The sequence below is a fragment of the Artemia sp. Qi Xiang Cuo genome, chromosome 2 (genome assembly GCF_049724085.1).
Source record: "Artemia sp. Qi Xiang Cuo chromosome 2, ASM4972408v1, whole genome shotgun sequence".
In the NCBI taxonomy this organism is placed as follows: Eukaryota; Metazoa; Arthropoda; class Branchiopoda; order Anostraca; family Artemiidae; genus Artemia; species Artemia sp. Qi Xiang Cuo.
In genome coordinates, this window is record NC_142795.1 from 76,712,248 (window position 1) to 76,739,274 (window position 27,027).

A 27,027-nucleotide genomic window follows, 5' to 3' on the forward strand; every position below is an offset into this window, starting at 1 on the left:
TTTGTCAGTGAGAATAAAAAAACTGAATTTTTCTCACTTGAAAAAAATGATTTTTTTCACTTTGATGGATGTTTTTTGGACGGTTATGAGTGCTGGTCAATTTATTTGATGTTTTTCATAGATGTCAACATCAATTTATGTCTGTTTTATGGTTTTTGTCAGTGAAAATGAAAAAAAAGCGACGAGTACAGCAATTTATGGATGTTTTATAGTTTTTGTCAGTGAGAATGGAAAAATAGGATTTTTCTCACTTTGATGGATGTTTCAAAAACAAGATCACGTGTTTCCTTCTCAGCCAATCAGAGGGCTTGTTACATCTGCTTCTCAGCCAATCAGAGGGCTTGTTACATCTGCTTCTCAGCCAATCAGTGGGCTAGTTACATATTGGTAGTGGGGGTTTGCAGAGAAAATAAGGAAATTATTGTTACTATAGTTTTATTAGTCAGCGAATAGAATTCAAAGGAGTGAGAAGAAAAGTTTGACTTTATTCTTTTGGATATATATATTTGTGTTTTGATGATAAGTGGAATGTTTATTCTATTAGAAGTAGATAGTGGTGTTGAGGGTAATAATAAAATAGCACAAAACATTGCGGTGAAAATCATGAGATGAACACGGCTTTGTCTGGAATGGGATGAAGTATATGCAAGATATGTGTTATCCATGAGCAAATTTAAAATGGAGGATCAATTATGTTTCGCTGCAAAAGTTGATATAGCACATGTGAATAGACTCCAATGTGTTTTAAGTGCATTGGTGAAACATATCGAAGACAATAAACTGTATCGCTAATTGTACATGCTTAGTATTATTGTTGTTGTTGTAATTATTCAATAAAATTGTTTCGAAATCGAAAATGTTCCCTTTCTTTTCTGGTCATGTTAGGCTAGGGGCTAGCGAATCAGGTTCATTCTAGAGTCAGCAGTCAGAGTGAAAGGATTGAAAAATGAATAAATTTGAGAAAGAGAGAATTAGATCAAATCTAGTGTTTATGGAAAAACATTTGATTTTGGATGACGATTTTCTCGAGTTATCTCTTCAACGCAGGATATTCTCTCGTCAGGGAAAACTTGACAATATAACGAGGAGTGATTCTCCCCCATTGGACTATTGTATGAAACTTTTTAGATGGAATTCAATTGCATATACTCAATTTAATGAAATATTATTTTGAACAAAGCAGAGTCATATTGTGGACACACTTTTGAAATCATAAACAATGGGTTCTATGTAGTTGGCTCCCCCGCAACTCAAAAGAGGTGAGGTCACAGACCTACTCCACTCTCCATTTCCCCTTATTGAATTTATCACATAAGGACGATCAGTTTCGTTTTAGCTGTGAGTGAGTCAAGTGACATTGGAAACCAAAAAATGTTCTATACATGTCCATTGTGCATGTACACTCTTGGCAGTTGGACTCAATGTGAGAAATGTACAATTATTGATGACTAAAGGGAAAAGTGTAAATTATGTAATCCTTGTAAATTACATAGAGGCTATGCAGTACAAATTAAAGGATGTAATTCATGTCTTGAGGAGGTGTGTGACTCACCCTAGAGGACACCTGTGCTCCAATTGTCACTATGATAAATGTGATCAGTGGGAGAATACTTACCCCGCTATGATTGGAGAATCCCAAACGTGATTTTAGTTTATATCTACGAGATTGGTATCGTCGTGGATTTAAATTACTCTGGGAGGAAGAATCTGGTCTACGATTCAACTGTTGGGATAACAAGACAATTTGGTTTATACGTCATCGTTGTGACTACACTGCCTACTATGACTATAAACCAAGTGATTTTTATTTGGCAGTTACCGAATTTGATTCACCATTTGAAAATACTGTATGTGATATTGCTTCAAATAGACAGATTGAAACTCGTGAATTTCATAATATGAATGCAAATAGTATCATTGACTGTACAAAGAGATATGACAAGAGTGAAGTTACATTGTACTGTAGAAAATGTAACCCTGACTTTGCAGTCAATCAAGATCAATATACAGTGAATCCAAATGATTTACCGGCATTAGTGGTTCACGACAGTCGCCTATACACCGAAGAAGAAATCTAAAGTGAAGATTTGAAGACATTGTTGTATATATACATTTTATTAATAAACAAATTCACAAACATTTTTTAAGCACTTTACTCTTAGGGCACTGAAATCAATACTGTACAGATCTGAGAGGATATTTCCCACTAGAAAGTGATTCAGACGTGGATTGTCACCATAAATGTGGAAAAACTGCTTGTCAGTATAGCCGCGGCATCGGAACACAAAATATAGTAGTGTATGGAAGCCACAGCTTTTAGTCGTTAGATCCTGCACCCTCTTCCGATTTTGAATAATAGTTTTCCCACTGCTCTCAATATAGTCGCTGATGTGGGGTGTATAGAATGTATAGGGTAGACCAAGAGGATCAAAAAATTCAATCTTCTTCATTGTTTGAAAGATGCACAGCCAATGACCCGTCAGCACAGTCGATGGACTGCTATTAACAATAATCAAGGTATTGTTGATACTTTGAATTTTTCCAAGAAAATCTGAGGGCAGACGATAGGATTTGTACTGGGACTTGTAGGGATCCATCTTCAATACATTGATTATTTGACTGGTGTTCATGGCACCAAGTCTAGTAGAATACTGCCTTCGGGAGAGATTTCCCAATAGGTTTCATATTGATTTAGTGAGATTAGTGCAATACTCTCAGCCAATGGGTCGGCAAATGTACACTCTAAACGCACACTCCCCGTACGTACTATACTCATATCCTGTGTGCCAGACAAATCCAGTACAATGATACCATGTGTTTTAGCAAACATATCTTTGGTTATACCATTTTCAAATAGTTGAGAGTCATGATCTAGGGTTTGCATTGTCAACTCATACAATGTTCTATAGGATTTATCAAAAGATAGATTGTAGAGTGGGATACCGTTTACATTACACAGAAAAGATGAAAGTTCGAACTTTTTGAATTTATACTGGCATCCAGTGCACGATCCTAATGAACTAGCACTTTTCAAAAAAATCAATGCAAGTTTTGTTGTAATCTCGCCTATGATAAAGGATGAATGAGCGAAGGTGCGTTAGACCATTGCACTATGTCGTTCATTGGTGATTGTATGAGGAAAAAGTAGTTTAATGTTATTTCCATTGGCTCTCAGTTTTTCCACGGCCAAAGGAACAGAACTCATGACCTGTTGTTTGCGTACATGAAGTATTGCCGAGGTGAGGGAGAGACTTACATCAGGATTGGCAGCAAGTTCTTTTCTCAATATGAAATTGGAGGGTGCAAGCGTTAGTTTTATATCCACTTTAACATTGGGCGGCATCCATTGGGGTATATTAAATATTTCATGATATATTTTTCCAACTAGATGTAATTCACTAGTTGTAGCATTTTTAAGTGCATCTGTACTATTAGTATCAGTAATATATTCATATCCATTGAAGGTGCCTCTCAATTCCTTGCATGACTTGGGTGTCATCAACATGAATTACATATAGCTTGCATAGTTTGAGAGATTGTTGCTTGTGCTTACCAACGTGCCATTGATGTAGACACTGATCTAACGAAATAAATTATGTAATATACAATTTTCATAGGCTATTCCATCGGCCCGAATTAGCAATGTGTTATCGGATTTCCAGACTTTCATTTGTAAATCTATAAATGTTGAAGACATGTCCATAAAGTAGTCTTCATTGGAATAAATTTGAAACTGGATATTATCGGAGAGGGGTTGTTGAGGATAAAACTGTTCACAGTATCCATGCTTGACACTCACATCAACATTTTCAGCATTGAATAGATTCAATGAGGCGGTGATTGAAGGTTGAGAATCCTTATGTGGCAGGTAGGACATCTTAAGAAAAGAAATCTAGTTTCGATCTAACAATTCTCTTCCTGGGGCTTCTTCTTCTGTTTACAGCACGTATCGGCTTGTTCCTTCTTTTCTTTGACAAGAGGGACGGTGTCTTTCGTTTCCGACCTGAGTGGAGACTGATGAGTGATGCATTGTTTCTAGACCTTTTTAAACCTTTACCATTTTGTTTTAATGTCTCACCAAGAGTTCGCGCACTGGACCTAAGATTTTTCAAAGAACTCTTTTAAAAATCCTTACCAGAGCCCCAATCGTATAGTGTAGAGGATGAAAAATCTGTCGCAGCCGGTACAAGATATTTTCTAGCCAGTGGTAGTCCAGAATGAAACAGTTTAGCAAACGAGCTACCAAGACCATAGCCAGACATTATAGTAAGCCCCTTGTAATAGTTCATTCCATTGCCCTGTTGTCTTGGGCCAAGAGTATTAACATAGAAGTCAATATCAGGACAAATGAGTACCACTTTTATATTAGACATCTTGTTGTTGAACGATGGGGCGAAAATGGCATGTAATCACAGTCAACCCTTTTGAAATCGCTACGAGATCATCCAATTCAGTTTTTAGTGTTAAAAGACTGAATTTCTAATAGGAAGTGTTTACGGGAAAATACTGAAGATGCTTTATTTTGTAGTGGTGAATATGTTCTCAATTGGTTTTTCGTTCAAGAACTCACAGGTGGGGAACACTTGAATTGCTAACCCTAAATGTTTCCACAAATGATGCTTAGAGAAATACACAAGTGTCCATGGAGAAGGCAGGCAGGTAGTCAGAGAAAATTAAATTAGTTTTTCCGACACTTTTACCATTGATTATATTGAGCTTAAAGCCAAGAAAATGCTTTAGGTTATCACTGAGAATAACCTTTTCACTGGCAATAGGTGAAATAATGTAGATCTTGCCCTCCTCCTTTGAATAGTTGAAATGAAAAGCTCCTTTTTTACGATCGGAAAATCTTTTATTGACAGTACGCCATCAATCGTTCATACAGGTGAGCTCCTCGTAGTGTAATTCAATATATGGATAATCCATCCGATTGATTTTTTGAATTTGTTCTTGATTACTTGAGGGTGATTACGGCAAATCATAGGATCTAATTTTTATTTTATAGTTACGATCTTTTCTCAGGATGTCGTAGGTATCTATAAGAAGACATGCGACAAGAGCCACTTCATACTTTCCATTGTCGTCGAATTTGATGGTGGGGGTGAGGTTCGTCAAAAAATCACTTGTTCTATTCAACTTATTGTTGAGAGGATTAGAAACATTGGAGATGAAAGTCATATATAAATCATTGGGCATTGTTAATAACTTCAGCACTGACCCAAGAATCAAAATCAGAGTTGTATCCTAGCCAGTGAACAAGCAACTGTCTCTTGCCCCTACGAGTACGCCTCTTTAATATCTTTTCAACTTGATAAATTTCACTAGTGTTTCTCACTTTTTGCAGTTCATATTCATAAAAACCGCCGGAAATCTCATCATCTTTGGTGTCTCGCAGTCGATATTTCATGGGTTTGTTGTCCAGGATTTTGGACACTTTAAAAAGTTTGGTGCTTCATGAATAATCCCCCTGTTCAAAAATATTGGTGATTCGATGAATTTGAATAGTATCACCAACATTGAATTTCTTCTTCACATTTTTTTTTCTTTTTCACCATTGGAGTATTGCTTTAGAAAATCATCAAATATATTTTCACTGCAGTGAACATCCCGAGGGCTTGAGTTGGACAGAGATCGATGAGGTCGATGGTTGTATATCCGCATGATTTTATCTAAATCATGAATAAAAGCCGGTGTATTTTTCAGGCTACAATATCTTGAAATTAATAGACGAATCGTTCTTATTAATCGTTCAGCCAATGCAGCCTTTATCGGACTGTGACTATGATAAAGTGTTGTATTATATTTCAATAGAACCTTTTGCACATGGGGATTAACAAATTCACTGCCACGATCCGATTGAATTTTTCTATACGAATCCTGTTCAAGAATAGTTTCAATGGCCCTAGCAACTTCAACACCTCTCTTTGATCGTAATGGAATGGCATAGGCATAGCGACTAAAGACACTGATTGCCACCAGAATATATTTGTAGGGTGCATTGTGACGCCGTTGAATTGCGTCTAAAGTTAAAAGATCCGTTTGCATTATATGCAGAGCGTAAAAGGCTTTAGTTTGTCGATATTGTTTGCCACCAAGCTTGTGATTCCGATGCAGTGTGTAACTCGGTTCATTCTATAAATACTCTTTTGCTTTTTTAAATGTGCTGCCGGAGATAACTTTAGAAAGCGTTTTTAGAGAACTTAAACTTCCCGCTTCACCAATATTTTCATTGACACCTTTCAGAACTTCATCCATTTTGAACGCAAACACGTAGTGTAATGTCCACTCCCCTTTTGCATACTGGTGGGTGAATCAATTCGTCTTCGCTTTTGACTAGCAGCCACAGGTGTTGTAAAATCTTTGCTGCTGTTGCTAGTATTTTCCAATATTGAATCTTCTTCTTCTTTTTTAAATGGTGTTGGTGTTGTTGGAGGACTATATTCTCTTAGTTTCTTTAGAATTTGCCTATTGCCAATAAGACTTTTGGGAAAGTTTTATGCGTTTAGAAAGTAGTATAGATTATTGTCCAAGGATAGAATTTCTTTACGATTCGTCACCATATCACAAATTAAATCAACTAGATTATAACTTTTTCCCTGAATTATAATTCGTTTCCCTGTGCTGTCGACTTGAACTTGATCATCAGTTGCCAACATGAGATATGATAATACTCTTTTACTCTGTTCTCAATAGGTGAGTGGCAATATGTTTCCAATTTTCGATACAATTGAATTCATTTCCTTCTCCATTGATTGTGCAGAATCTTGAGGAAATGTTTCCTGTTTAGAGGGATCGGTAACAGTGGCGGCAGTGGGTCTCTCACGATAAGGTTTATGCTTTTCCACACGTCGCAATGCATCTTGAAGTAAAAGCAGTTTTTTGTCATCGGCAATTTGCTCATCATTTATGAATTTGCTTAGATTGTCTTCAAAATATTCGACGGGCAGGAGTATAGATTCAAATGGTGTCAATTTAAGTGGTTTAGCCATTCTCTCTCTAGAGAAAACTGTTTACAAGTCCTGCAATTATTGACAGTAAAAGTGTAAAAAGCTACCGCCCGTTTGAAGGAGCCGTTTTCTTTAAAAAATATTTACCTTGTTCTTAAAATCCAAGGCGCGTACAGTGGATCGCTGTTGCTTTTTATGTTTTCTAAAACCATGTGACAGTTGAACAATGCCCGCAGTTAAACTTAAACAAAGTTCAGATATTAGATTAATGAAATCACTGTCGACACCATGTTTGAGTGTAGCTTTTCTAATCATGGGTTTTGAAGTGCTTAAAACGGAAAATAAATGCCGTTGTTCGTGTAGTTTCTTCAGTGTCATAATGGCAACTAATAGCCTTTTCTACTGTTCACCGGAAGATATACTGTAATTTCATTGTCGAAAATGTCGGTGACTACGCGTAGATCCTCGGGTGTGCTCTGATTAAGATCCAGCAAAATGTAACCGTAGGGTTTATTAGTCGCCTGAGTGTACGCTGACAACAGAAATTTAGGGGCGCCGGGGTATATCTGTTTATTGAGAGTTATGAGCGAGCTAGAATCACGAACAACCCGATAGATAATATAGATAGGGCAATTCAAACCAAGGCTTCGCATACATTTGTTCTGATAAAAAGGATTGTGTAGAACTAGGGTTATGGAAATCTGTTCATGGTGAGAGCGAACAGTGAGCAGTTGTAGCATTTTCTGTGAGAAATGTTCAATGGTTTCAGCCAAATCATCAATAATCAGCCATGAGTTCAAATCAATACTATTGAAAACATTAAGTCCCCGTATGAATTGTATTGGTATGGTTGTGGCAATTGATTTTATTTTATCATAGGACTTCTGCTAAATACTATAGCAATAATAGATTTTTTTTTGTTTTTCCAAAAACATTTTATCGCAATCTTGAATTATTTTAGCTAAAAGTGCTGCTTTGCCCGAAATTGAGGACCCACACGGAAACGATCTGAAGGGTATTTTAAATTGATACAAGTTGTTGCTGATGTTGACAACAGTCGGACTATAACTAACTGTAAATCATACGTGTTCAATGAATAGGTAGTAGTAGTAGTAGTAATTTTCACATTGATCTATCTAGTACGTTAGCAAGAACAACAACAAAAAACAATATTTCATGGCAGCATTTATTTCGGCAACATGAAAACAAATATTTGTTCAACATGAACAACGATTATAAAAATAACACTTTTTGTTCAACAAGAACAGTTGACAAAATTTCATGGCAGTATTTATTTCGGCAACATAAAAACTCTATTTGTTCAACATGAACATGAACCTGAACAATGATAAAAATGACACTTTATGTACAACATAAATAAAAACACTTTTTGTCCATCAACAGCAAGAACAACACATATTGTCCTAAAAACACTTTTTGTCCATCAACATGAACACTTTATGTACATTAGTACACAGAGTAACAAACTTTTCTGTACAACAACAACAACACTTTTTTCTTGTACAACAAAAAAACACTTGAAAACAACACTTGAAAAAAAAACACTTGAAAATTCTGGATAGCACAGTTGAACAGGTTAATTAATTTTCAGGTTAGGTTAATTTATCCAGACCAAGTTGATTGCGATAGTCTATGCATTCAACTCGGTCTGAAATACGATAGTGGCCATGAGGCAGGACACTCACACCATTCTCGAGCACATAGACTTTGTCAGATATACATGACATTGCATTTTTTTCCACTCTCACAGTATAATTTCTATACTGTAGAGAGCGAATTGCAAGCACTTGTGCTCTCGGAACTAGGATACTTTCTACACAGTCTCTGTACACGCTCATGTTGAAATTGCTCTTTACAAAATGTGTAGGCACCCCTTTACATGCCTTCTTTTCATCCCCACTATAAGTTTTAACGCAATAAACTTTAGGACCCGGGAACACCCCCCTGGATATCAAATCACTCCCCGTCTCTGATTTTAACATTAATAGTGGGTTGGGGGCTTGACGTTTCACCAACTTGGGGTAGAGGGACGGATTCCGTTGGTGAAATCCATCCGCGAGCTGATGTGTTCCCCCTTTTCTAAATCCCCAATAAATCTTCGGTCCCATTTACCTTTAACAGCAGATAATCTGTATCCCCATATTAAACTTGAACCTCCCCCTCCCGTGGCCATTGCACCTTGAACAAATTGTAAAAAAACGACAACATGAGCTTTTTGGAAATTTCCAGTACTGAACTGCCGCCTGCTATATTCTTGTTCAGTACCACATTTCACTTTCGCTTGTGTAGAAGAACTGTGCCAGCCTCTATGCTCGTGAACGATGTAAAATTGGTATCGGCAATAATTCTTGCACACTCTAGAGTGTCAGTCACAACGTCACAGTGAGATCTATTACGTACGCTTTAACACATTTGCCAAACGCTGAACTTAGAATCAATTGGTACATTTTCTTCTCCACCTTGGAGTTTGCCCTGGAGCGTTTATTGACAAAAGTGTCAATAAACGTCTTTAAATATGGTCGCTGATTGATGTGCAAAACTCGATGTATTTTGGTGATTTTGAAGCCATTGTTCACCTAGCAGTGCAAGAGCACATGGCGAACAATAAATTTCTCCTTATGGTCCAAATCAGCAATCAGCTTTTGCTTAGAGGGAGTCCAGTGCATCCCCATATCCTCAACCAATGATCGATTGTAGGGGTTCAGTGAGTCCCTGCTCACGGGTCGATTAATACAGGGAAAAACAAAATCTTTTACGGAGTCGTGAAGCGCCAGAGGAATGTGCCCGTCAATTTCAAAGAACCATCCTTGTGGCCCATTGTCCTTGACGGTGGTAATGTCGGGGAACTCACAAGGATTCTCAAGTCATTGATAGTTCCCACACGGCAAAGAGTAGTGAGACATTGCCGAGGGGTACAATGAGTTCATGTCCAAGAACACTGCATTTGACTTTGCACCGGTGCTTTGTCCGCTCGGATCGGTTGACAAGACGCGGTCCCCGTGGAAAACATACCCTCCCCTCATTGAGCGCTCTACAAAAAGGTGCTGATCTAAATTTGTGATTAGGCCTATTTCCTCCCTACTAATTTTTAAAATCAAATCCATCACCAAACGTGGTGTGGAAAAATAGTAGCCTATATCTAGCCCGAACTCTGAATAGATTTGATCTGTGTTCTTACAGACTATATCCAACAGAGTTAAAACGTCACTGGTCAAGTACAGTCTACAATAATCCCACCCATTTTTACAATTCCCCTTAGCCCACACCTTCATCGCAAACTCATAGTCCTCGGCTGTGCATTCACTGCTGGTGAGTGAATTGTAAAAAGCTTCAATTGGAGGTAGTTTCACCTCGCTTAAGCGAGCGCCAGAACAGTAATAGTCGTATGCATATACACCTTTGCAGGTCAACAGGTCATACATTTCACTGTCTGGAAAGTGCTGTTTAAGCATGGGAAAGCTATCAAAATTGTCGCTTTTCTGCACTTGACTCAATTGACTCAATGCCTTGGGAAAAAAACTAAAAGAATCTAAAAACCTGATTTTATTCCAACACGTATGCCCATTATCCACTGCCTGCCATTTCAGCTCGAGAAGCAACAACTTCTCGGCCGATTTGGGAATAATGTTATAGGTAAATGAACTATTTACCCATGGACTGTTTACTCACCCTCCCTCCCTATGCATACGTGCCAGTGCTGGTAAAAGAAATTTTAAGTCGTAATTTGAGTTGTGGATAAAAACAGGGATAAAAAACTGCTGGCTAACATTTAAGTTACACGGTTGATGCGCTACCCCTCTAAAATTACTACCCCCAGAGGCTATTTCCTGCCACAAGTGAGTATGGTCTCTGACTTCCCCCCTCACACCACCTCTTTTCCCTGTAGTCCCCGTATCCCCCTCGTCAAACGCTCCCTTACAAACCCAACTAAGTTTTTTATTTTTAATCGCGAGGCGATCCTCTGCCGACAACAACATTGGGTAATGGGTATTTCTCAAACGAGAAATAGCACCATTAGCTGTATCAATTAGTTTAGTCAATGCCTTGACCATGCACTCCCCCTCATCCAATGTCTCAACTATTTCTAACAACCGCATGGTGTTAGAACTATCTCCTTGCGCGTGAACATAGGATACTGCAATTGCTTGATGTTCTTTGACTCGGTTTGGATATTGGGGGTCATTCACCTCCACCAGCTTAGCTTCACTTTCTAAAGATATTTTGTTGCACTGGAGGAGGGTGTTCTGGAAATTTTTAAAACGTAGAATGGCCCTATCCCCTGAAACTATTTTCACTGTCTGGTAGCCGTGTCGGCTACAGTGCCTCATGTGATCCCGTAGTTTTATATTACAAAGGAATTGTGACAGGCATTTCGGACAGTAGAAACGTACCCCTAGATCACTACCACCCGCCAGAATTCTACTAAAGTCTGTAATAGGGTTAAAATGGCCAATTAAATTGGCAAAGTCACTAGAAGGTGGTGTGTATAACAAGCAAACCCAGTGTCTGACCAAATCAATTGACGGGACCCTTACTTGGAAGACCACCCTCTTATTTTTTGGGCGAGCCCCATCTTCAGATTCAGTTTCATACTGAACCACAGTAACGCCGATATTTAAATGAACATCGGCCTTTTCAAAAATATCAATGGATCTTAGCGTTACTGGGTATTTCCCCTCTAAACACGTGACATCTACAATGGGGAAATTGGACCCGTCCTTCCTATGTACAGCCAATTTGTCTAAATTCGCCTTGGTAGCGTCATCTGCTAGAATCTGAAATACTTATGTGAGGAAAGCATACCTGAAACATTTTTGACCTGTTTTAAAACAGATCTTCTGGATACCACGACAACCTACTAGATCTGGATTATATTTTAATTCAATTGCCCTCCCTCCCCCAGCCCCCCCTCTTAAAATAAAATCTTTCTGAAATTTACAAATAACGCTTAAATTTTCAATAAATAAAACTACAGACCCACTACCGTTTTCTCTAAAGTTCTCAAGATGCGCAATAATTTGACCTATCCAATCCATGAAAACACCCTCAAAATTTTCTAAATTCGGATAAATCACGCGCATCTCGGAATGTATATAGTGGTGGTAAACTTCACTTTTCCCCTCATTTAAATAGAACACTTTTAAAACAATAGAAACCTTAATTGAATCCCTCCCCCACAATTGAATTTGGTTCTCCAGCTGTAGACGAATTTTATCTACATAGTCATGCACAATTTCTACGCTATCAAACACAAAATCTCCCCCTATAAGTGAATTAAACGGGTCCCCAAATGTTGCAGTGTAGACAACTATTGCATTTAAAATTGTGTTGGACAACTGAAAGTCTGGAAATGGTTTAAATCGGTCATTACCCCCTTCCCCCACTTGTATATTATCAACACTCCCTCCACATTGTTCAACATTTTGAGTATGCGAATGCTCCACTTCAGTTGTTTGAAGTGGAAGTAGGTAATCAGTGGGGGATAAAGGAGGGTTCCCAGTTAATTCGTTTGTAAAAGCCTCTAAAATTTGTAAGGTGTTTGGACTCAAGTCCCCCTGCTCAACTGTGCTATTATCTACATTAAAAAAATCATTTAAATACACATCAATATTAAAAGGTATTTGACTGTCAGGTAAAATGTTATCGTCCCATGTTGAATTGTTGTTGGAGAGCTCCTCTCCTCCAACTGATGATGATGGTGACAAGGAATATGGTACCAATGGTCCGATCTATAAATGAAAAATAGCTTATTTTCAATGTGTTTAAATCACCCCTACTGTTTTTAAAATTTGGATTATTATTATTTAAAACGCGCTTAGTAGTAGTAGTAGTAGTAGCAGTATGCACATAGTAGCATTTGCTTAATTCCCTGTTACCCCCCCCCCCACAATACTATCGATATTCTGAAAGTTCCAAAATATCAAACTTAATATAAGATATTTACAATCTAAAAATTACATAGAAGTTGTAATTTGATTTTGTTCAAAAAACTCCACCCCCTTTCCAATATTTAATACCCCCCCTCCGAGCCGGCCCAGCGCTTCCCGCAGCGCTTTCCGCGGCGCTTCCCGCAGCGCTTCCCGCGGCGCTTCCCCGGCCCACAACGCTTCCCGCGGCGCTTCCCCGGCCCGCAGCGCTCCCCACCGGTTAGTATAAGATATTTACAATCTAAAACGAATGACATAGTAGGTTTTGATTTTGTTCAAACAATCCCTCCAAATAAAATTTCATATTAATATCCCATATCTGCTCTGGAAAAAAAAATATGATTTGAAATAGATAGCCATCTCCTGTCATAATACACAACTCATTCCGATAGAAAGTTTTTATAATATTTGTAGAGGCATGGTGAATCATTCGTTAATAAAGCAGTTTATAATGCAAAGGATTTTGCTACTTATTATGAGCGGGATATAGTGCATTTTTTGGCTTCACTAATCTAATTTAGCAGGGTGAATGCATGCACTTGACATGATTCAAAAGGGAGAACATTATATTTCCTTTGGGGAGAAAAAATCTTTCAATATCTCTGAGATACACTTTTACTGTGTTCGAAAATGGTGAAAAGAAAAGGCCTAAAAAAGTTGGAAGAAATAGGTAGATATTTCTATAATTAGAGGTAAAAATGCTTACATTTACAAATTCCGTCTGGGCTTGGGTGTCGCATGGATCTGACATAGCATGCTGGAGGGTAACCTCCTGACCTAGCGTTGATGGGTTAGCTATTAGAGGTCCAAGGAGAGCGGATGGACAAGAGATGTCACAATCCAGCGCAGATTGCACTGCGGCTTGGGCAGGCAACACTTGTTTAGGAGGCTTCGGCCAGCGACCATATTGTATGACTGTCGCCTTCGCAGGGGCCGCATTATTACCCCTTGCTCTCTTACTGGGTGGCGGCGGGCATTCTTCACAATTTGCCTTAAAAAAGAAGAGAAAAAAATTAGTATCAAAATAATTTCCCCCTTTTTTTTAAAGAAGGAAAATTAGTATCCCCACCCACATTAACCATACTTTTGTCTAGAGCGCATTTATCCCTAAGAAAGCCCCCCTACCCCAACATTTTCATTAAAGCAACAAGTAAAAATATGCTAAACTCAGAAATCAAATGCTATTTTAATTAATTAAAAAAGCTTATTCATAGACATCCCAACCTAACCTTACTTTTCATGCAAATCTTTGTTTTCATTTTACAATAATGGCGATAGAATTGAGGCATGTCCCCCTCCCCCCCCCCTTTCACCAATGTCCTAAATATATTGTTAGTAATTATTTTTGGAAATAATCCCGTTTCACTCCTCCAAAAATACAGGTTACGAATCTACAAGCTTAATAAACAGCAATCTCTTTTTGCTTGAAACTGTTTTAATTTGACAGAAAAATAAACCATTTTGATCTGAGAAACCTTTTACAGGAAGTGCTTTAAAAAGGGTGACAACTAATTTTAACCTCGCGCTAGAGAGCCTTATGTCAAAACCAGAGCGGCTTAATAACAACAGAGCGACGGATGTCAGTTAGAGAAAAGATTACAATACAGAAAAGCCAAAATTTATCGAAAAAGAGAATTATTTCTATTACGAGAATTATCGTTGTAAATCTGTGGGGGTTGGGTTAGTTTTTTGTTTTAAAAATAAAATATTTTTTTCTTTATATTGTTTATAAAGTTAACATGGTGGTGTTTTGTTTTGTGGGGGAGGGGGAATTAGATATACTGGAGGGTGACCAAGGAAAATAATTTTATTTTGAAAATAAAAAATGAAAATGTACTCACATTTCTAATTGTGGCTGCCAATGCTTCAAGCTCATCAATAATATTTAGTGTTCTATCCATTGTCAGGTTACTTTACTTTCTGATAATTTAATCACAATGCATGTCCGTTATATACGAAATCTCATGGGTGAATCGTTATGTAACGGGGAAAACCATATGTAAGCAGGCCTCTGATTTGCTGAGAAAGGCGATGTATCCTACTCGCTGATTGGCTGAGAAGGATGCATGTACTTCCGGTTTCCTATTCCTGGACACCTTGACATTCATCCCTAGCGTGCACTTGACCAAAACAACAACAACGAATAAATCCCTCAGGCCTAAAGATTAAAGAAGCCATAATGTTTCTTAATTCCCCTTTCGTGAATCAATACATTCCCCACCGATTATGTAAATCAATTTCTCAGGTTAGGTTAGCCTAAAGATCAAAGAAGCCATGTTTGTTTCTTAATTCCCCTATCGTGAATCAATAAGTCCCTGCCGATTATGTAAATCAATTTCTCAGGTTAGGTTAGCCAAACAACAAAGAAGCCATGTTTGTTTCTTAATTCCCCTTTCGTGAATCAATAATTCCCCTCGATTATGTAAATCACCCCATTGTCATTACACCTGGACAAACAACAACAAATAAATCGACCTTGAAACATCCATCAAAGGGAGAAAAATCCTGTTTTTCCATTCTCACTGACAAAAACCATAAAACATCCATAAATTACTGTACTCGTCACTGTTTTTTCATTCTCACTGACAAAAACCATAAAATAGACATAAACTGATGTTGACATCCATGAAAAACATCAAACAAATTGACCAACACTCATAACCGTCCAAAAAACATCCATCAAAGTGAGAAAAATCATGTTTTTTCAAGTGAGAAAAATTCTGTTTTTTCATTCTCACTGACAAAAACCGTAAACCACGTGCACACGAGATAACCATTCACAAGCAGTATATAGAGCTGTAAGCAGTAATGACAAGTAGTAAGGATTCGGAGAATCTTTAAATTACAACCCTTGCCCTGAGGACTGTGGGGGAGTTGTCATCCTCAAAAACCTAATTTCCAGAAGTTCAAAGGGCTAGGAAATAAAATGAATATCTCAAAATTTTGATTGGATGTGTTTTGGGAAAAGGTGGGCATGAGAGGGGGGTTAGTTGTCCTCAGATCACTTTCGACTATTAAAAAGGGCACTATCCCTTTGAATTTCCAATCGAATGAGCCTTTTTTGAAATTTCTACGACAACGCTTTCTATAAAAACCTTATATGCCCCAGGGTATAACCTTAAACCCTTGCCTTGAGGGTTGTGGTGGAGTGTCCTCCTCAAATCATATTTTCTATCTGAATATCAACTACGCTGAACAAAATGGCTATCTCAACATTTTGATTGAATGTGTTTGGGGGAATGATGGGCGTGGGGGGAATGATGGGCGTGGGAGGGGGGGTAGTTGCCCTCCAATCACTTTCGACTATTAAAAAGGGAACTATACCTTTGAATTTCCAATCGAATGAGCCTTTTCTGAAGTTTTTACGACAACGCCTTCTATAAAAACCTTATATGCCCCCAGGGCATAACTTAAAACCCTTGCCCTAACGGTTTTGGGGGATTGTCCTCCTCAAAAACATATTTTCTATCTGGAAATCAACTACGCTGAACAAAATTGACATCTCAAAATTTTGATTGGATGTGTTTGGGAGAATGATGGGCTTGGGGGGGGGGGCTAGTTGCCCTCCAATCACTTTCAACTATTAAAAAGGGCACTAACCCTTTGAATTTTTAATCGAATGAGCTTTTTATTGAAGTTTCTATGACATCGCCTTCTATAAAAACCTTATATGCCCACAGGGCATAACTTAAAACCCTTGCCCTGAGGGTTGTGGGGGATTTTCCTCCTCAAAAATATATTTTCTATCTGGAAATCAACTACGCTGAACAAAATGGCTATCTCAAAATTTGGATTGGATGTGTGGGGAAATGATGGGCGTAAGCGGGAGGGGTAGTTGCCCTCCAATCACTTTTGACTATTAAAAAGGGCGCTAGTCCTTTGAATTTCCAATCGAATGAGCCTGTTTTGGAGTTTCTACGACAACGCCTTCTATAAATACCTTATATGCCCCCAAAGCATAACTTAAAACTCTTACCCTGAGGGTTGTGGGGGAGTGTCCTCCTCAAAAATATATTTTCTATCTGGAAATCAACTACGCTGAACAAAATGGCTATCTCAAAATTTTGATTGGATGTGTTTGGGGGACTGATGGGCGTGGGGGGGGGCTAGTTGCCCTCCAACTACTTTCTACTATTAAAAAGGGCACTAGCCCTTTGAATTTCCAATCGAATGAGCCTTTTTTGAAGTTTTTAGGACAACGCCTTCTATAAAAACCTTATATGCCCCCAGGGCATAACTTAAAACTCTTGCCCTGATGGTTGTGGTGGAGAGTCCTCCTCAAAAATATATTTTCTATTTGGAAATTAGCTACGCTGAACAAAATGATTATCTCAAAATTTTGATTGGATGTGTTTGGGGGAATGATTGGCATGCGGGGGGGGGGTAGTTGCCCTCCAATCACTTTCGACTATTAAAAAGGGCACTAACCCTTTGAATTTTTAATCGAATGAGCCTTTTATTGAAGTTTCTACGACATGGCCTTCTATAAAAACCGTATATACCCCCAGGGCATAACTTAAAAGTCTTGCCCTGAGGATTGTGGGGGAGTGTCCTCCTTAAAAATATATTTTTCTACGTGGAAATCAACTAGGCTGAACAAAATTGCTATCTCAAAATTTTGATTGGATGTCTTTGGAGGAATGATAGGCGTGGGGGGGGGGGGTATATGCCCTCTAATCAATTTCGACTATTTAAAAGGAAACTAGAACTCTCGATTTCCAATCGAATGAGCCCCTTTTGAAGTTTTTACGACACTGTCTTGTATAAAAACCTTATATGCCCCCAGGGCATAACTTAAAACCCTTGCCCTGAGCGTTGAGGGGGAGTGTCCTCGTCAAAAATATATCTTCTATCTGGAAATCTACTACCCTGAACAAAATGGCTATCTCAAAATTTTGATTGGATGTGGGGGGAAATGATGGGCGTGGGGGGGGCTAGTTGCCCTCGTATCACTTTCGACTATTAAAAAGGGCACTAGCCCTTTGAATTTCCAATCGATTGAGCCTGTTTTGAAGTTTCTAGGACAACGCCTTCTATAAAAACCTTATATGCCCCCAGGGCAAACTTAAGACTCTTGCCCTAAGGGTTGTGGGGGATTGTCATCCTCAAGAATATATTTTCTATCTGGAAATCAACTACGCTGAACAAAATGGCTATCTCAAAATTGTGATTGGATGTGTTTGGGGGAATGATGGGCCTGGGGAGGGGGCTAGTTGCGCACCAATTATTTTTGACTATTAAAAAGGGCACTAGAACTGTCGATTTCATATCGAATGAGCCCCCTTTGAAGTTTCTACGACGACGTCTCTTGTATGAAGTGCCTCTGGAAAATAATAATAATAATAAAACATTGGAGCCGTATGGCCTTTACTATAGGCAACGCTGCAGCGTTGTCTCTGATAATTTGACTTAAAATCAAATATTTTTGGGCATGCATTAATCCATGGGTAACTGGAGAAAAAAGAACCAAAGGAAGGGTGGGGCCCAAGAAAAATCTTTTTTTATTTTGCATGTTTTTTAAATGAAAATAGAGCTCATTAATATTCCATTTTTTCGACTTTGTAAAACAATAGCAATTTCACAAAGAAAATAAATTTTATTATTGTAGATTAACATCGATGAGCTACCACCACCAACTCAAGGGGCATGTAATTTCTTTGAGAGTACAGCAATAATCTCACCGCCATCAGAATTTAAAGACGTTTACGTTATTGATTCACCATCTGTAACAATGACTTTGAGAGGTACAGGAAATTTTTGAACGAATGTTTTGGAGGTTCTGATAATCTTGATGACTTGCCCCCTGACAATGACGGTGATGACGATCCAGAGTGGACAAATAACTTTTTGAAAGAATACTTTGGAGTTACAAATGTTACTTACCCCATTACTTCAAATGATATTCCCCCAAGTGCCGTTGAACAGGGTTTGAATGTCACTTTTGCCCAATCAGATGCATTTAAAAATAAAGGTATATCAGAAGATGATTTTGGTTGGCTTGACCAGATGCGTCCAAACACCTGTAAAATTTTAGATGGTTTTTCTAAAGGGTTTAAGGAAAATCCCCAGTATTTTAATGGACATCACAGCTGCTCAGCCAAGTACATTTGAAGATAAAAATATACCAATAGATAAATTTGCTATGACCGAACAACTCATCCCAGATATTCTTGAAGATATGCTGAGTGAGCTGCGTGATTTTGCTACACTCCCCATCCCTCTTATTGAGGTTGAAGGCGGACAGAGTGGTGGTGGTATGGAAGTCTCTGCAACGCCCATTATATTACCAGAATTCTATTTATCAAACTCTACCTTGCACAATATATATGTTTATAAAGCCGTATTTGGGGACCCATTTAATTCATTGATAGTGGTGGACATTATAACAGACTCCATACACATTGTAAATTCCTATGTGGACGATATTCGAGCCCTTCTAGAACGACAAATTCGAGAATAGTGCGGGAGGGACAGCATAAAAGCCTCAATAGTACAAAAATTGTTTTTATTTAAATGAAAATGTGGTTGATGTTTATTTGAGGTTTGTGCATACTGAGATGTTTGCAATTCATATGCATTTGGAAATTTTGAGGGTGCATTTATGGAATGGATAAATAGTATTGTGATTAAATTAGATAATTAGGATGAAGGGGGAGTGGGGCAGTGATTTTATTTATTGAAAATTTAAACGCAAATATATGCAGATTTAAAACAGATTGTATTTTAAGAGGTAGTGGGGCGGGCTAGAGGGCCATATTTTTAAAGTATAATTTAGATTTGAAGGGATGTTAAGGTGTGCAACAAATCTGTTTCTGTACAGGGCTCCAGTGTTTCAAATATACGTTTCTTATCGCAGCCCACCGACCCCTGCAAGTTAATGCTTCTAAGACAAAGTTGGATAAACGGGCAGCTAATGGAGGTGGGGTGGTTGCAAATTTTCCTAAAGTAGATTTTAAATGTTTAAATGGTCAATATCCAGTAACACTCAAGAGGATAGATACTTTTGAGCGGGCTAATGAATATTTAAAGATTTGTGTTACAATACGAAAAAGAACTTGAGAAGGGTGAGCGCAGTGATAAAAAGGGGATAATTTTACCAGTGAGGGCTCCTTCAATTGAATCAGTGAGGCATTGCGTATGGCTTCTTTACATGCCTGCTGCGTAAACTAATTCAATTGGACACTTTAATCCAATTAGAGATATTAATAGGTTTCTGAGGGAGTGGAAATACCTAGATGGAGTAAGCTACTATTGTCCAACTTGTTTATCTAGATTTCATACCAATTTAAAGCTAAAGCATAACATGAGACACTTTAAACTTCATGGGTACCAGTCTTTGGAAATGGTTAGCTATGATAGTACAATCTTGGGTTTTACAAATTTCCAGAATTCACTCTTACACAGTGACAAGATGGCTTTAGACTGTAAGGCCAAATCGCAGATGTGTCCCATATTTTAAATCCAAATCGTGTCAAAACACATGAAGCCATAGCAGTCTCTTACACCCATGCTCAAAGAGTCTTGTAATTCCATACAAGTGGTAGATGTAGTTCAGACTTTGAATGGGCCAGATTGTGTGCGCACAACCTTAACTGAACTTATTATAACAGCAAATAAGGCAATCTCACGGTTTCCCCACACAAATTATCCAATGATTCTATCACTGGAAGACAGGTTGGCCATTAAAAATCAGAAAATATGTTGCGTTTGTAAGGGGAAATTTGATGCGGGTAAAGGGAAAGGGGGTAAAGGGATGATCCGTGACCATGATCATTTGTGGTAAGAAATTTCATCAGGAGGGAGTAAATTTCGTGCCAAGAGGGTTTGGACAAAGGGAAGATGTAAAAATGGGTGGGATATTTGCAAAATGTACTTGGCAAGTGATGCATTGACGTTATTGGATATTGTCTGTAAGAAAACGGATAAAATCTATTTAGAATTTGGGTTATTATTTTTCAACTTCTCATCTGGTGATGGATATATTCCTAAAAACCAGTGAAGAATAAATAGGTCTTTTCACCAACGTCGATCAGCATCTATTTGTAAAAAGATCAATGAGGGGAGGCTATGGTTTCCACGTGTACCGTATCTTGAACACTGACCCGACTGTACAAAACACCGGTGAAAAGTCTGATGCAGTTTTTTGGATTTAAATTCTCTATATCCGTCGGCAATGTCTCACTATTCTTTGCCGTGTGGTAATTACAAATTGCTTAACAATCCTTGTGCTTCAAATTTCACCAACATTGCCACCGTTGAGGAGGATGACTGCAAGGATGGTTTTTTGAAATTGATGGTGAAATAGATATGGAAACCCATGACTCTGTAAAGGATTTTCTTTTCTCGTGCATAAAGAGACCAGTGACTAAGGACTCTTTGAGTCCATACAATTGATATTCGGTAGAAGCTAGGAGTATACCCTAAACACCATCAGAGCGAAATCTCATTGCCAATCTTGATCCAAAACAGAATAAAGTTGTTCATCATATGCTATTGCGATGGATGGTAGCCAATGGTCTCAGGGTCACAATGATACATAGAGCCCTGCAATTTGATCAAAACCATATTTGAAATCATTTTTTGTTTCTTTTGTAAGTAAGCGTTCATAAGCAAAAACGAAGGTTGAAAAAGAATACTATTAGCTCATTTTAAATTCAGCCTTCGGTAAAACTGGCGAAAGCGTATGACAAAGGAGTCAATGTGGATTTGTAACCAATCCAAAAGAATGTGTTCGAATCATTGCTTATCCCAAGTTTACATCATTCACTATCAGACTCCAATATGGTCCTCCCAAATAGAAAAAAAAAGAATTGTCATTTTAAATAAAAGTAATGCTTGTAGTACCCCAATAAGAGAAATCTCCAAGAAACTCATGTTGTCATTCTTTTATAATATGTGTAAGGTGCAATGGCCGAGGGAAGGGGAAGTTCATTTGTATTATGGATCCATTTATTCACTCCTGTTAAGAATTAACACTGAATACTTACTGAATGATTGGGATAATGGTAAGCACATTAGCTCTCGAATGGATTTTACCAATTGGGAGGAGTCCATTCATCCGGAGTTAGTGAAGCACCAAGCCCCAAATCTATTATTATTGCTAAAATTTGAAACATGGAGTGACTTAATATCCAAAGATGTGTTTCCAGGTCCGAAGGTGTACTGTGTGGAAACACACAATAAGGATATCAAACAAGTCTGCAAGGGGTGCCTAAACACTATGTTAAAAACAATTTCGATATGAGTGTTTATATAAAGTGTGTGGAAAGTAGTTTAGTCCCAAGAGCGAAAGTCATGGCGATTCTCTCTTTACAATTTAAAAACTACACAGTTAGAGTACACAGTTTTAAGAAATGAGGATTAAAGCACCGAAATAAAAGAAAAGGAGTTATTTAATTGTAAATAATTCTTTAGATTTCAATTTGAATATCCTCAATACATTTTACTATTGTGTTTAAAGAAGTTTGAAGTCTATTTATACGCACTATATCAAGTTTCGCTGCAAAGCATAATTTGCTCAGTGATATCACATATCTTGCATACATATCATCCCATTCAAGGCTTAGTCAAGATCCTCTAGCAATTTCTTCTGCTACGTTTGGTGCTCTCGTCTTTGTATCATTGCTGCTACCAGCTCCAATATCAACTTCTAATAGTGAAAACAAAGCACTCATTTTTGCTAATATACATCTCTTCAAATAAAAGAGTATAATCAAACTGTTCTCTCTCTGAAATATATTCTCTTACTAATATGAATTACATTAAGAATCCATCCTTATATTGAATATGGTTGATATGGATAGTTGCTAGGGCCTCATAGCTATGATATCATGCAAGTACTAATGATTAATAAATTAAGTGTAATCTGTATCTATTGACATGGTTTAACCCCCAGGGGTCTTACCTCTGTATAGCATAGCTTTAAGGTTGGAATATAGGATTTTCTGGTCGGTTTATTTGATGTAAGTTTTGTATTACATACAGCCCTACTACTTACATTTCCTATTAGCAATAGTTCTACTCCTTAGAAAAAAGTCTCAAAATAATCCATATATGAGGAGATTGGACACAACTCTGATTAATTTCTGATTCCACACCAAACCAACTAATAGCATCATTTCCCTCACCTCTCAATTATTAATTTAAGAATAAAAATTTCATTAACTAACCCTCTGTTCTTTTCTTTACTTATCTATGGTTGAAATTTTATTTTCACCAATGTTTGGTAGATTTCAGTCTAATTGTTTGTCTTGTTTTAAGAAATGAGGATTAAAGCACCGAAATAAAAGAAAAGGAGGTATTTAATTGTAAATAATTCTTTAGATTTCAATTTGAATATCTCCTCACTGAAAGGTATTAAATGAAATACAAAATTGTTGGTACTCAATTGCACAAGTGAGCGCAACATAAATACTACTATTTTTTCCATGTGAGTCTTATATTATAAAATAATTTGTAACGTATTTTTACGGTCGATTTCGAGATATTTCTCATGAAATAATAGAGATTTTGCTAGTATAATAGATTTACTTTGGATGGTTCAAAAGACAATGGAAGTAGTTTATCAGCCATAAACTAAAATCTTTAAAGTGATGCCAGTGAAAGAATTCCTACGTTAGATAATTTTCCTAAATTATGCTCTAATTTCTATTTTCAGAGTCTGATGGACATGCATGCATCTGCAGAACTGCATAAAGATCACCATTTGACAGCCTTCTTGGAGGATTACTTTCTGCGACATCAAGTTGAAGCAATTGACTTAGTGGCTCGCTATATAACTAAAATCAAAAGAGTTGGAGATGGGCTTGGGATCTACATTTTTGACAAAGAGCTACAGGTGGAAAACAAAGAGCTGCAGGTGGAAAACAAAAAATGGCACATGTTTCCGGCCAACATTCAAGGGTCTTCTTCAGTGTCTTAAATAAAACCTAAAAAACGAACGTGATAAGACATTTATGAATTGATCAATTATGAGCTATATTGTGGAAAAGCCAAACAACTGATTGACGATGAGGCTTAAAATTGTATATCATTAATACTATATTTTATAACATGTAGTTGTTTATTATTGTCATTTAAATTTCTTAAGTATGATAAATTCTGATTAGATATCGATTGAAGAGCTTTCATATTGACCCAAAATATCTGCATCTGTTTAATTTTCTATATTGGCCTAATATACCGTCGATTTCTTTGGCATTCTTTCTAGACCATGTCTGGGTAATTTTTGCCAAAGGTTATGCTAATAAGGCACCCATTATATTTATATAGTCCTTCCTACTTATATTAAGGCTAGTCATCTTTTAGTTCCCGCTCAATTTTTGAAACAGATTCTACGAATCTTAGTAACGCCACTGCCTGTATTTCTTCAATAGCAAATCCGTTTATGAGACTGTTTACAAAATCATAATTAGTTTTTGACACTTCGGTTCTTTTTTTTGTTAAGGCCGGACTGTATGATTACCGAAAATTGGCTATGCAGAACAGATTTTATTGTGGGAAAAAGGGGCGGTTATCTTTTGATGAATGCAAATAGGATTATAAGGTGGTCCTTAACAGGAGTATAGGCCCAATCTAATCAAGCAGTCAGATAGGAAAATTAACACTGGAAAATTAAGAAATGTTTGTTGGTTATGTTTGATGTTTGTTGGTTATGTTATGTTGATTTAGTATCTGTTGATGTTTGTTGGTTATGTTATGTTGTTTGATAGTAATGTTGTTTCTTGGTTACGTTGGGTTGATGTTGTTTGATGATTATGTTGTTTCTTAGTTATGTTATGTTGATGTTTGTTGGTTATTGGTTATGAGTGTTGGTTATGTAATTTGATGGTTATGAATGTTGGTTGTGTGATTTGTTATATTTTGCTTATTTTATGTTGTTGTTTAATGGTTTTGTTGGTTATGTTTGATGTTTGTTGTTGGTTATGAGTGTTGGTTATGTTTGATGGTTATGGTTGATGTTTGTTATTGGTTATGTGGTTTTTGTGCTTATGTTTGATAGTTATGTTGTTTGTTGGTTATGATGGTTATGTTTTGTTGGATTTGATTTGCTGGTTATGTTTGATGGTTAAGTTTTGTTGGATGTGATTTGCTGGTTATGTTAGTTATGTTTATTGTTTGATGTTTATTGGTTATGTTTAATTTTGGTTATGCTTGTTGGCTGTGTTTAATTTTGGATATGCTTGTTGGTTATGTTGGTTATTGTTTGATGTTTGATGATTATGTTTTGTTTGTTTTTGTTTTTTTGGTTATGTGGATGTGTTGTTTGATGGTTATGTTTGAAGCTTATAGCTTGGGATATATTTGAAAATAAATGCTGTTACTAGCCCTTCGCACCTGTTTTTACCTGGCAAAATTCCCCATGTCTAGACACATTCCCAGGTGCTTGAAGCCTGGTAATGTTTAATGTTTTTTGGCTATATGTTTTTTTTGTTGTTTGTTATGTCTGTTGGTTATGTTTTGTTGGTTGTTGGATCTTTGTTGGTCGTTGTTGCTGGTTATGTGGTTTGTTTGTTGTTGGTTATGTTTGTTGGTTTTGATGGTTATGTTTGTTGGTTATGTCTTTTATGTTGTTTGGTGGTTATGTTTGTTGTTTATTGGTTATGTTTATTGGTTTGATGTTTGTTGGTTATGTTTGATGTTGTTGGTTATGTTTGATGGTTTTGTTGGTTGGCTATGTTATGTTTATTGTTGTTGATTATGTTTGTTGATGATTATGATTGATGGTTATGTTTGTTGTTTGATGTTTGTTGGTTGTGTTTGTCGATGGTTATGTTTTGTTGGATGTGATGTTTATGTTTGTTGTTGGTTATATTGTTATGAGTGTTGGTTATGTTGTTTGAGGGTTATATTTATTGCGTTGGATATATTTGAAAATAAATGCTGTTTCTAGTCCGCAAAATTCCTGCCTTGTTTCTGGGCAAATAATGTCTAGACACGTTCCCAGGTGATAGAAGCCAAATTGTTTTTCTACACGCTGATACTTGTCCAAAAATACCTCCTCAGGTGTTTTCCCTCCTATACATGTCCAACCGTATCTCCCCAGGTTCTAGAAGTCCCCCTACGATACTTTTCTATTAAAAGCCATAGAGGACTTTCCTTTCAAAGATCTCCACGTCTTCTGAGTACGCTATAAATAGGCAGGATAAGGAAATTTTATCATCAATCTTACAATGAAGTAAGTCACTTTCTCTATTAGAACCTCTATCTGGATCTGGGTTTTTCCCTATACCCCCCCCACACACACACACAATAAAAACCTTTCACTATGCTTTGTTTATAGTCAGTTGAAAGCATAAAATATCTTCTTTTCACTCTGTAACCCCCCCCCCATTCGTTATCAAATAATTTTTTCAATAGAAGTTATTCTCTTGTACTCAAAAAGTGCCTTTTTTTCAGCATACGTTTAAAACCTTGGCATTCATCAAAATAGAATCGTCTCTATTTTCTGCAAAATAGAATCGTCTCTCTTTGTGATCTAAACAAAAACATATGTGAATGCGTCTCAAGAGGGGTCCTTTGTAAATAACCCTCGCAAGGAAAAGGATTGCCGTCAATTATAACAACTGAAGCATTATATAATTCTAAGTTGACTGAATTTTATTCTATTTTCTCCAAACTTAATGCGTAATAGATATATTTTAGGACGTGGAAAATATGTGTAAGGAGGGGTCATGCGTGGGCATAGTAAAAAACATTTACTCCTCACTAATTCTACTTTATGCTATAATGGAAAGGGGGAGGGTTAAGAAAAAGAGATAAACTTGCCCCTTAGAAGGTATTTTGACGTTGGGATTCATTTAAATAATCTTAATTTCGATTTCCTAATTTTTTCCTTCCTTTTTTTTATTCCTATGTATAAGGGGACGATTGCTATTGCATATTATTTGATAACTTGATTTCTAAGCCTAACTCATGCCTCGCAAATTTTACTTTTTTTACTTTCTTGAAAAAGGGGGAGACCTATCCTAGAAACCTTTTATTTTTATTGTAATACATTTAAGTGGGTTAGTGTAAAAACTTTTCTAGCTTTACTATTGTCTATTATTTTGTTCTATACCTCTCTAATAATAAAAGAAAAAGTTTCTTTTATTGTTGCAGGGAGCATGAAAACTAAGGTTTTTAACTTTGAT

At 37.1% G+C, this 27,027-nt stretch overlaps 1 protein-coding gene across 1 annotated transcript in view; it reads left to right on the forward strand.

Moving 5' to 3' along the window:
- The window catches only part of LOC148955636 (soma ferritin-like), a 41,516-nt gene extending 17,506 nt beyond the window's left edge, over positions 1-24,010 (forward strand). The window contains exon 3 of the mRNA XM_089108286.1: positions 23,553-24,010. Coding sequence (XP_088964412.1) covers positions 23,553-23,816 — 264 coding nt within the window. The 3' untranslated portion in view covers positions 23,817-24,010. The remainder of the gene's footprint in view (positions 1-23,552) is intronic.
- Positions 24,011-27,027: the final 3,017 nt, after the last annotated feature.